The following is an 11,665-nucleotide window of genomic DNA, read 5'->3' as shown; positions in this document are numbered from 1 at the left end:
TATATATATATATATATATTCAATGTATTTTTTAAAACGAAAAAATAAATTAAAATATATTCGAATTTTAATCGAAATTATTGTTACGATACCAAACTTTGGAAAGAGCCTTTTATCCCTGTACTACTTAATAGTATATTTTAAAGATATATATGTGCCAACATTAACATAAAAAATATTGCATGACTATAAATAGTAATGTATCCACGTAGGTACATATATATTTTTAAATTACATTACTATTAAATAATGTAGGGGTAAAAAGTCATTTTCAAAATTTGGTATGGTAACAACAATTTCCATCAAAATTAAAATATTTTCCAGATTTTTTTCTCTTTTATAACAAAAATAATCTTTGAATTAAAGCACAAAAGTTATATTAAATCCATAACTTTCAAAAGGATATAGAACTAAGAACAAATATTTAGAAATAAGTATAAATAATTTAGTTTAAAAACATTCTCAATACAATGCATTGATTATCAAATCATAATATATTTCTATGTATTTGTTAGCTCTATTTTAGATCGAACATATACAAATCAAATGAATATATTGATACATAGTAAATCAATACTACTTCAAGTAAAATTTATCAATTAAAATCTTTTATCATTTTAAAAACGAGAATCACAAATTTTTCGTATTGTATCACGAATCGAATTTATAATATAAATTCAAAAATATTTCAGTTCTTCTCTTTGATCCGTCCTCGTTATCGTGAACATTGCAATTAAACAGCTGTTAAATTTAATGTGCTCTGGGCTTATGTGTTTGTTTTTTTAAAAAAAAAATAATAAAAATAAAAAAAACTTTGTTTGGGTCTTGTCAAATTAATTAATGTGATAGTTCATAAAAGTATAATTGTCTCAAAGAGATTGTAAGAAAGTATTTATGGAGTTTGACATAATTAAATTTTGAAAAATATATTTATATATATTTATTTATGAAAATTTTAAAATTTGATTTTGAGGTTGATTTTTTTTTTTTTTGAAATACTTGGTCATGAAAATTATTTGTTTTCCTAGAAATAAAAATTATCACTTTATTTGAAATCGACGATACCCAAAATTGTTTATTCATTTTCATAAATTTTTCTTTTTTAAGTATAGTCTATAAGTTAGGATCAAGTATAACTAATTTTAAAAATTTAAAGAAAAAAAAGCGATTTAATTTTATTTTTATGATTAAACGCCTACGGATAAATACCAAAAACTATTTTTCATTGCATTTTACTCACATGAATTAAAAATAATTCCAATTGATATTTATAGTATAGCAAAAACATAAATATCACTTTTCGATTTAAAAATACAAAGCTGCTTTTTCAAAAACTTAATTAATTAAACATGGATTAATGGACCAGCTAATCATCACTTGTTAAAAAGGATTAACTATTAATTCAGCCGTCCAAAAAGGGGTGATATTATAGCTCGATAAAGAATCGAATTTAAAATTTAGAGTTTATGTGCTCTGAATTTGCTATCAAATTCATAGTTACTATAGTTGTCAGAATGATAATTAAATATCGGTACATGTTTAACAAAAAATTTCGTACGAATTTATAATCTAAAACAAAAGTTACTAGATTTGTTTGAACTGTAATAATACTCTTTTGAAAATTTATCTCCTTAATTTCATTATTCTTACTTCAAATAATATTTTAATCATTTAAAAACTCAAATTCTAATTTTAAAAATATCAAAAAAAATTAATAATTAGAATTATATTTTTAAAGAGCTCTACGCAACATGAAATTCAATTCATCAATCAATATTGGACTATTAGTAGGTTTTAAATAGCAAAATATTTTATATATAGAAAAAGTTGAATATATAGAAATATATTTAAAAAAATTTAGACACACAATACCCTACATATGTAAGTGAAATAAATAAGTGATTGGGTTCATTTAATTTGGTCGTGAGAAAAAAGAAAACAATTTCGACGAAGATCATAAATCAAAATTATTCTACGTAGATACGATTATATTTTTTCTATTTATTTTATTTATTATATCTGTAGAGACGAATCTAGAGAGTTTACACGAATTTCTCCGATTGAAAATAAAACTATATATTTTTTTGATTTTTTTTTTAAAACATAAAACTAGTGATGTGCTTAGAATTTCAAAATATATGGTGAAATTTCAAACTCAAATCAGAATCATTAAATTTTATTTTTCACAAATTCTTTTTAACCCACTTAATGAAAATATTGCTTATCTAGTATTTTAAAAATAATATCCACTTTAACATATTTTTTTCATGTTTTATTTTTTTATTAATTATTTACTTTTTATATTATCTCTTAAAATAAAAAAAAATATACATCATTTAATGAATATTGCAAAAAATATTTTTCCTAATTATTTTAAAACGTGTAAAATTTAAAATCTAACAATTAAAACTAAACGACTATTGTTTAATTTGATGTATATATTGCCAAAATTTTGGATGTTTTCTTAGGTTGACAACCTTAATTATTACCCAATCATGATTGATGATAAAAAAAAAATCTCCTTTTATATATTTTATTTTTAAAAAGATCTCCTTTTATTTATTTTATTTTATTTTATTAATTTATTTTCTTAACTTATAAATAAGAGCTCAGAATGGATAGCCATACTATGTTATCGCACCGTTATTTAATTTCAATGAACTTTATATTTATAAAGTATTATATGAAAATATTAGTAGATTCAATGTATTTAAATTAGTTATTAATAATGAAGAGATTCTTATATATAAATTATTAATTGTACTATAAAATTGTTTTTGCATATTCAAACAATTTTATCCATGTAATAATATATAATATGTATTTTTATTATTCCATTTTCTATTCAAATTTCATATATTTATATTCATGTGATTTATTGGATACTCGATGTCTGATATTCACACTAGAATTTTAAATTAAATTTCACGTATTAATAAGATTTATTTCGAAGTAAGGTACTTTCAATTCTGATCAAGATCTCAAATCATACAATTCTGATCGTTAAAGCTAAAGAAATTATAATTATTCTATCGTAATTCATGTTGATATCGAGAATATACGAGTTTAATATTATTTATATATATGAAACATAAGAACGGGTACGCCACTCCGTTCATGCATTGTGTAACGGTAAAATTCGTAATTGTTAATTCAATAAATAATATTTGGAAATTTAATATTATATGGGGTTAATTAAATTATATATGTCTGGATTACATTAATTATCCAACGTTATAATTTTATTTAAAATGATCGATGAATCTGTATTTTTTTAAAAATAAATAAATAAAATGTATTGGCATGTTATTGTGAAAGGAAACATAAATTAAAGAGCTTACTATTTATGGCCACAATTGTCATTTCAAAGAGTTTGTGATAATAGTATATTTTCCTTTATTTTAATAATTTTTAAAAAACAATAAGTGATTTTAAAATTGTAAGAAGAAATTAATTTTACCTTAAAAAATTGCCCTTGTAATAAAGGAATTATTAATTAGTTTTTCTTTAAGTAGGGACGAATTAGTAAAAATCACTTCTCAGTTTTTTAGGAATAATTATAATAGTTTCTTAAGTAGTGTGTTCAAATTAATAACACTCCTTCTTATTATAAGAATATTATTTAAATCTTAAAATACTGTTAAATAAAGTTAACTTCATATTCGCGATAGACAAAATAACAAAAATCAGCTAGTTATAAAAAAAAAATTAAAAATTGGTGATAGAGAAATCATGCATCTAAACAATAGATAATTCGCGATTTATTCTGTCTAACTATGAATCGACGATAAATTATTTTAAAAATCTTGTTAACTATAAGTTATTTAACAACAAATTAACAAATGAATTTTCATAACTATTTTTATTTTTCATATTATGTCCCAATGTTATCATTACCATAATCTTTAACTTTGTCATCATATGGCCTCTATTTTTTATTTCTATATTTTTCCTAATTTTGGAGTATTGTTATTTGGATTGCATAAAATATATGGTGAAATATTTAGGTAAGGCCAAATATTCAATCAAATATAAAAAAAAATTACATGATTTTGGTTGTCTATTTTGGAAAATTTTCAAAACTTCTTCTCTAGCCATCTACCCACCTCATGACTACATGAAATGAACCTTCATTTAACAAATATCTAATTAACTAATCAACATAAAAAAATAATTTTTAAAAAAGATAACATAATTTTTTTTTTAAAAAAATGTAGTTTAGAAGAAAAAAAACATGTAAAACGGGGTTGTAGAGACTTAAAGAGATGTATATCACGATAATTTTAGTCTATCTAATATTTTTCTATCATTCAGATTTCGAACTTTATTGAAATCAATGAAAGGAAAATATATCAGGAATATACGTACCGAGCCTATCCAAGGGAATATGCACTCAAACATCTTTAAGGAGGGAATAATTATACGCAGGTGATAAATATTTAGGTTGTATTTATGATACATAGTTATAATTTCAGAAAATTATGAAACGTATTTACATTTTGGATTAAGTAGCATATATGCACTACTGATACAAGTTTTTTACGCGTTTTAATTAAGGGAAAATTATATATAATAGCAAACTAATAACCTAAAATAAATGGAGTAGCTAGGGTTTGATTTAATTATGCTCCATAGCAAACGTTTGTAAAAAATTGTCAGGCGCCTCTCTCCCAAATATCTCGCTCGCCACTCTCCTCCAATCTCTCGCTCGCTTCCTCACTTTTTATACAAACACAAGTGTATAAAAATTGTTTCTAATTGTATAAAGTAGAGAAAATTGTATAAATACATATATTTTTGGTCCCCTCTCGCCACTCTCCCATATCTCGCTCGCCACCCTCGCCTTTCTCACTTATACAAACAGAAGCGAAATGTATAAATTGCGTTTCTTTTTGTATAAAGCGTGAGAAAATTGTATATACACATGCAAGTACATATATTTTCGTCCTATACACTTATAATTATACAATAAAAATACTCCCCTGCCCAGTTTCTTTTGCCTTTCTCTCTTTATACAATTTTCAAATTGTATCTAATTTCTCTCTTTCTCGTTTTATACAATTCGATTCAATTGTATATTCCTTGTCAAGTCTCTTTTGTCTTTCTCTCTTTCTCATTTTATACAAATTCAAATTGTATATAAATTGTTCTATACACTTGTAATAATACAATTCATTTTATACACTTCGTTTTTATACAGTTCTCTGCCCAAGTGTCTTTCTCTTTCTTGTTTTATACACTTCGTTTTATACAATTTGCTTCAACTGTATATGTATAGCGAATTATACAGTTTCTATGTTTGCTATGGAGCGCAATTATGCACACTTTGCTATAGCATACCAATATAAATTTTTTATTTGCTATATATGAAAGGTGCCCTTTAATTAATGGATATGATATGTTTTGATACAACTAACTAATATACGAAAGATACCATCTCATACAACTAATATCCTTCTTATGACTACAACTTTTTCGTTGATACAATAATTGTAGCTATGTTTCATATATACACAAATTATTTATATATGATATACAGTTTGTAAGTACGCTCTAAGCTAAGACCAGCCCAATTGTATGGAAACACTGACCCAAAGCAGATTAGCCCAAAAGTAGTGATATTAAGAAGACTAATTGAATGGGCCCAAATAGAAACTGGCCCAAATTTGCACAGATTTATACACTCGGTAACCAATATTCATTCGCTACTAAAAATCACTATTTTTTCATTTTTCGAATATTTTCTACCGAAAAATATTCAATGGATATCATTACAAATATTTTTGATTGAATTAGTGAGAAAAGGAAAAATATTGTGCTTTCATACAGAAAAAATTAGAAAGTTTTCTAGTATTTCAGTGAGAATTTATATCCCGCTATATATGTTTTCCAAGTGATGGATGACAAAATTATGTTTTATAACAATGAACTAAGATTCATTTAGCCCAAATAATAATGGACTAAGATTAAAAATGCAAAAATGGGCTCAAGAGAGTATATTTCTAAACCCAAATTGGCTTTACATTATTGGAAGTAATTGAGTGACCCTTTTGAGTATTGTAGTGAAAAAATGTTATTTTTGCTTTATTCAGATATATCGTGTTTGAGTTTTGTAAGTAATATTTTTCAAGGAAACGTTCGAATTCCGAATATTGAAGGCATAAGAAAGAAACCAGAAATGGTTTAAACTTTTATGGTTAAATATATAGGGCATTTTTTAGAACTCGAATTTCCAATGGACTATATTAAGCTTTGCTTTTACCATCAACGATTGAGATGACTGATAAATATTACTTCATTTTTAATTAAGAGTCTTGGATACGAGTTTGCAAAAGTAATCTCCTTTGGTATGAAGTTCGATCTCTACACTTCAAGTGAGACTTCTAGCGAGTGGTGAAGTAAGAACTTTTTATTAAGAAGATAGTAAACAAACAAAGAATGGTAGATAATTCAATATCTAATAACTTTTTATACGTAATGTAATTTTACATTAAATTAAGAGGTTTGGTATAACTTTTATTGAGTTTCCTAGCTTTGCCCACTTTTTTTTTTATATAAATAAATACAAATTAATCAAATTCCAAAACGAATAGGAATAGTGCATCATGTAACAAAAGGGATTGCTTTTTCTAGGCACCTCTTTTACAATTACATACTTAAAATGAAGTCATTTCTATCTCCGTTCATATTTACCTGTTAATATTTAATATGACCTGCCTTTTAAAAAATAGTACTAAATAAAATAATAATTTTATTATATTATCCTAATTATAATTTTTTTAAGTCCCAATTTATGTGACAATATTTAACTTGAAATAAAAATATATAAAAAAAATTCCTTATAAAATTAATTAAAAATATACGTAAACTAATCTGAACACCACATGCAACCAAGTTTGGAAGTCTTGTTTGACAGCAATTATAGTACCGTTGGAGCATAAGATAAAAGAAATATTATTATTTTTTATTTCAAATCCCCAAATATTATACAAATTGGCACCATGTTAAAGTTAGTATCAATTTTGTCTACTCCAACGGTTATATTCCCTCCCTATTTTCTCCACCTTCTCCAAAGAATATTAACGTAGTCAGCGTAATTTCATAACTCAAATTTTAAAAAAATGATATATAAACAGACTTATCGTTATCTCGTAAAAGATAAAAATAATTAAGTTCATCATGCACCTAATTTGCTCCACTTTATATGTTCACAATGAAAAGATATTGCGGAATTAACTTTTCTATCTCATAAAAATTGAACTTAACTTGCGTCTGCGTATATTATATCTTTTATTAATCTCATTTATGAGATAACATTATTATATTTATGTACTCAACTTGTAAAATTTTACTGTATTTATCGTTATCGTAATTAAATCATGTTTGGTGTGAGGAAGTAGTTGAAGACTTCTTTTTTTTTCCCTTACAACTATTAAATTAAAAATTAACTCATAAAATACATTAATTAATTTTACTATATAGTATTATCTAAGTTTATTCAAACACGTCACATAGAATAAAGTTAGTCAATTTTTTTAAAAGATAGGGTTAAAATCCCTATTAAAGATATTGTATATTGCAAGTAATCAATTTAGCTTTTACTTTTCTTTTTTTTTTTAGGTAAAGTTTATAGCTTTTATAGCTAAAGTTGGACTTCTTTAATTTTGTTAAATCATAGCTTTAATTCCCAATGGGCAATGGAATCTAATAAGTTTTTACTCTTTTCTAGAGACCCCTCCTATATTACTAACTTTAATGTTTTGATAATTTTGATATTAATATAAAGTATTTTATTTGTTAGAGTGAAATTTTTCAACGCAAATTTATTAGCTAGGTAGAAAAGTATTCCTAACGTAGGATAGAGCACACAAAGATAGGTTTGGTTGTAGAGAAGGACCACAAATGAATAGTATATTAGCACAATAGTCTTTGAGAACGTTCGATGAAATTACAACGTTACAAAAAAGATATGTGCGTGATAAATACCTTTTACTCTTGCTCGATATTTTAAGTGTTTGATATGTACTCTCTTTTATTTTATATGACATTATTTTTTCCATCCACTTCAAAAAGCGTTGTACGTTTTTCCGACAAAGTAAGATCAGGAGAGATAGCATATACGCAGATAAGGTAAAGAGATGATTTCTGACAAACCATTGGTTCAAGATGAAAATAGAATACAAAAAGACGTAATACAAGTCTCGAGACAAGAGTTAGTAACAAAACGAATTCTATAATCGAACTACACGAAACAACAAATATCAAACAAATCAAAGAACCAAAAACTACATAATAGGTACATGCTTTTATAGTCAACATATTTTGCTTCATTTCCACAACTACAAAATTACTTGAGACATTAAAAAAAACACTCAAAAAGTAAGCCAACAATTAGGAAGAATCAAAACTTCCTTTCATTCTTAAATTTGTGCCGAGTCAAACTAAATCACATAAAATACAAGACAATTTTATCGTTAACTTTTCTTCACATAATACAATTTCAACCAAACTAAACGATACATCGAAAAATACAGAGATATAAAAGAAGAGAATAATTGAACAAAAGAATCCACAGCTTGAGAGAAGACCTGTTTTAGTTACAAACATGTTTACAAGGGTAAATATTTCCCTTTTGACACCTAAAATTAGATCATCATCCTTCAAAAGCCTAAAAATGAACAAAGAACAACATAAAGCGCGAAAAAAGGAAGAAAGAATACACCCACCAAACGCGAAAACAACCATATAATAAACAGAAATTTCGATTATAGATCTTAAATATATCACACAAGCCTAATTAGTCGTCACTGATGAGCTTTTTTAAGGTGATTTATCTTTCAATGAATCGTTTCTACACTCTTGCTCAGCTCCTCCAACTTCTTCATCCTCATTTTCTCGCTTTCACCCACCAGCTAATACATACGATGAAACATTACGATCAGACACAGAGAAAAACGTTCTAAATGTACTCACACGAATAACATAATTTGAAAACGAGAACATCAATGAATTCATATTCACCTCCATCAATCTTGATATAAGTTGTACTTTTTCCTTGTGTTTTTCGTTGAAGGCCTCGAGAGCTTCTTTGTATTCTCTCTCCTGTAGTCACCGATTGAAATGGCCACAATTAAGAATCTCGTAAATCAGTAAGTACTTAAATCCCATCTCAGGGGTTAAGTGAATTCAGATGAATTCATTAAATTAATATCTATGTTGCTCGACTCTTCAAAATCACCACATGTGTGTCAGATCCACCAAAAGCTACGCATTTTTTGAGGGTCCGAATAACAAAGATTGATAGATCTACAATCTAATTGTTACCCAGCCAACATGACGCCCATGCCAATGAAAAAGATCTTTAAGCAATAGAGAGTTCAAGACATGAGAAAAGGACAAAAGTACATCAAACGGCCTATCCCTTAGTTGGTAAAGTCACCTAATAACTAAAGCCAGTTGGACGTAGCAAGCACAAGTCGAGCTAAGTACTAACACTACAAAAGGACAAAAGTACATCGTACAGGCTATGTAGATGAAAAACGTTAAGTTATTCAACATCCGCCCAACCCTTACTTAGCAAATCACGAGATACCTAAGCTAATTGGATGTAGCAAGTAGTCGAGGTGGGTACAAACTGGCATGGATCGGTCTGTTATAGAAAAAAAAAATCTTTGCCTATATATTATATATGCAAGCAGAAAATGGTGAGAGTAAAGTCAAGAATGTAGTGGCAAATAATATGATTTATACCTTCTTCTGGCAAGTCTGGCCCAGGGGTTTTAACTCCTTGTTGACAATATCAATCCTCTTTCGGACCGTTGAAACTTCTTTTTTCATTGGATCTGCTAATGCTTCTAGTTCCTGATAAAATTTAGTTTTAACTTCATCAGTTTAGTATATATAGAAGAAACTTGATCTGAAGTAAACTACCCTTCACACAACAAGTTCAAAAAATTCCCATGTTTACCACATATCGTACCAAAAATTCGGAAACTACCCTCCCCAAACCCCTACACTTGTTGGATTACACCGAGTACGTTGTTGTATAAACTAGCGAATCTTGATCTTTCCACAATAACAAGAACTACCCTTGTCAAAAGTACAAATTTCCAAAATTTATACACATTGTTGTACCAATGTTAACTGGCAAAATATAATTTCAAAACTAGATTTATGCAGAAAACCATATCTTTATAGAAGGGATTTAGATAGATCAGAGTTCTTTTGGAGCTCCTCCTTCCCTAAAATGCTAAAAAAATAAGAGCAAACTTCCAGTTCAAAATCTAAGAAAATCAAACCTCAGGACACACCAAATTTTTAATCTTCAAGTATGCAGAAAAAACCCACAAGAACAATTCCAAATTTAAGGCTAAATTCCCAGCTCAAAATTCAAGAATGAAAAGAAACTTGTAACCTATTTTTAGTCAAAAACAGTAAACAAACCTCATAACAAGCTATTTCAAGTTCTTGAGCTTAAAAATCAAACCCCCCCCCCTTCCCTTACACACACAAACACCAGTCTTAAATCAATTAATCTTCAAATATGCACAAACCCCAACAAAATTCCAACTTTAAGGCAATGAACAGAAAGTTGTAAGCTTTTTTTGTCAAAAAATAAAAGTTGTAAACAAATCTAAAGCTAATTACAGTTCTTAAGCTAAAATCTCAAAACCCCATACTTAAAAAAGCAATCTTTTATCTAAAAACATACAGAAAATCCCACAAAAAATCCCAACTTTGACACTAAATATTAAGAAAATGTAAACAAACCTCATAATATAAATACTAACACTAAAGCTAATTACAGTTCTTGAGCTAAAAAATCAAAACCCCATATTTCAAAAAACAATCTTTAAACTAAAACATACAGAAAATCCCACAAAAATCCCAACTTTAACACTAAATTTCAAGAAACTATAACCAAACCTCGTAATACTAACAAGTCTAAAGCTAATAACAGTTCTTGAGCTAAAAAATCAAAACCCCATACTTCAAAAAAACAATCTTAAATCTAAAACATACAGAAAATCCCAACTTTAACACAAAATTTCAAGAAAATGTAAACAAACCTCACAATACAAACAACTCTAAAGCTAATAACAGTTCTTGAGCTAAAAGAATCAAAACCCCATACTTCAAAAAAAACAATCTTTAATAAAAGAACTTCAAAAAAATCCAAACTTTTAACACAAAATTTCAAGAAAATGTAAACAAACCTCACGAATAATAGCTAAACGTCTAGTTTCCTCTTCAATACGACCCAACTGAGCTTGAACTTTCTCCTTAACTTCAAGTTTCTTTTTTTCAATCTCTTCTTCCTTAGCTTTAAAAGTTGAAAGTGCAGATTTTGACATTTCTTCATCTTCTTTACTTAAATTACCATTAAAACTCAAACTCCCTGAAATCTGACCTGCTTGCATCAGTGTCTGTAGCTGTTGTTGATTCTGCATTTTTTTTTTCTTTTTTTTTTTCACAAAGATAGAAAACCCTTCTTCTTGTTTGAATTCTTTCTCTTTAAACTTTGTTGGTTTTTTTTTTTTGCTTTTTTTTTTCTTTAGCTTTTGCTTTTTTGGTAGTATGATGGAAATGGAATGGACCCTTCTTTTTCTTTTCACTTTTTTTTTGGGTTCTAACTGTTGCAGGGTACAATATACAGAGTGGAGGG

The 11,665-nt window shown here is 27.0% G+C and overlaps 1 protein-coding gene across 1 annotated transcript; it reads right to left on the bottom strand.

The window, feature by feature from the left end:
• Positions 1-8,537: 8,537 nt before the first annotated feature.
• Positions 8,538-11,626, bottom strand: LOC107029304 (probable DNA double-strand break repair Rad50 ATPase). Its single transcript, XM_015230688.2, has 4 exons — positions 11,217-11,626; positions 9,751-9,861; positions 9,022-9,102; positions 8,538-8,912 (listed from the first exon to the last, which is right to left on the bottom strand). The coding sequence occupies exons 1-4, from the start codon at positions 11,448-11,450 to the stop codon at positions 8,838-8,840; spliced, it is 501 nt and encodes a 166-aa protein (XP_015086174.1). The 5' UTR covers positions 11,451-11,626; the 3' UTR covers positions 8,538-8,837.
• Between the last annotated feature and the right edge of the window lie 39 nt (positions 11,627-11,665).

This window comes from Solanum pennellii, chromosome 9 (genome assembly GCF_001406875.1).
Source record: "Solanum pennellii chromosome 9, SPENNV200".
Classification (NCBI taxonomy): domain Eukaryota; kingdom Viridiplantae; phylum Streptophyta; class Magnoliopsida; order Solanales; family Solanaceae; genus Solanum; species Solanum pennellii.
This window is presented reverse-complemented; position numbering and strand designations above follow the sequence as displayed.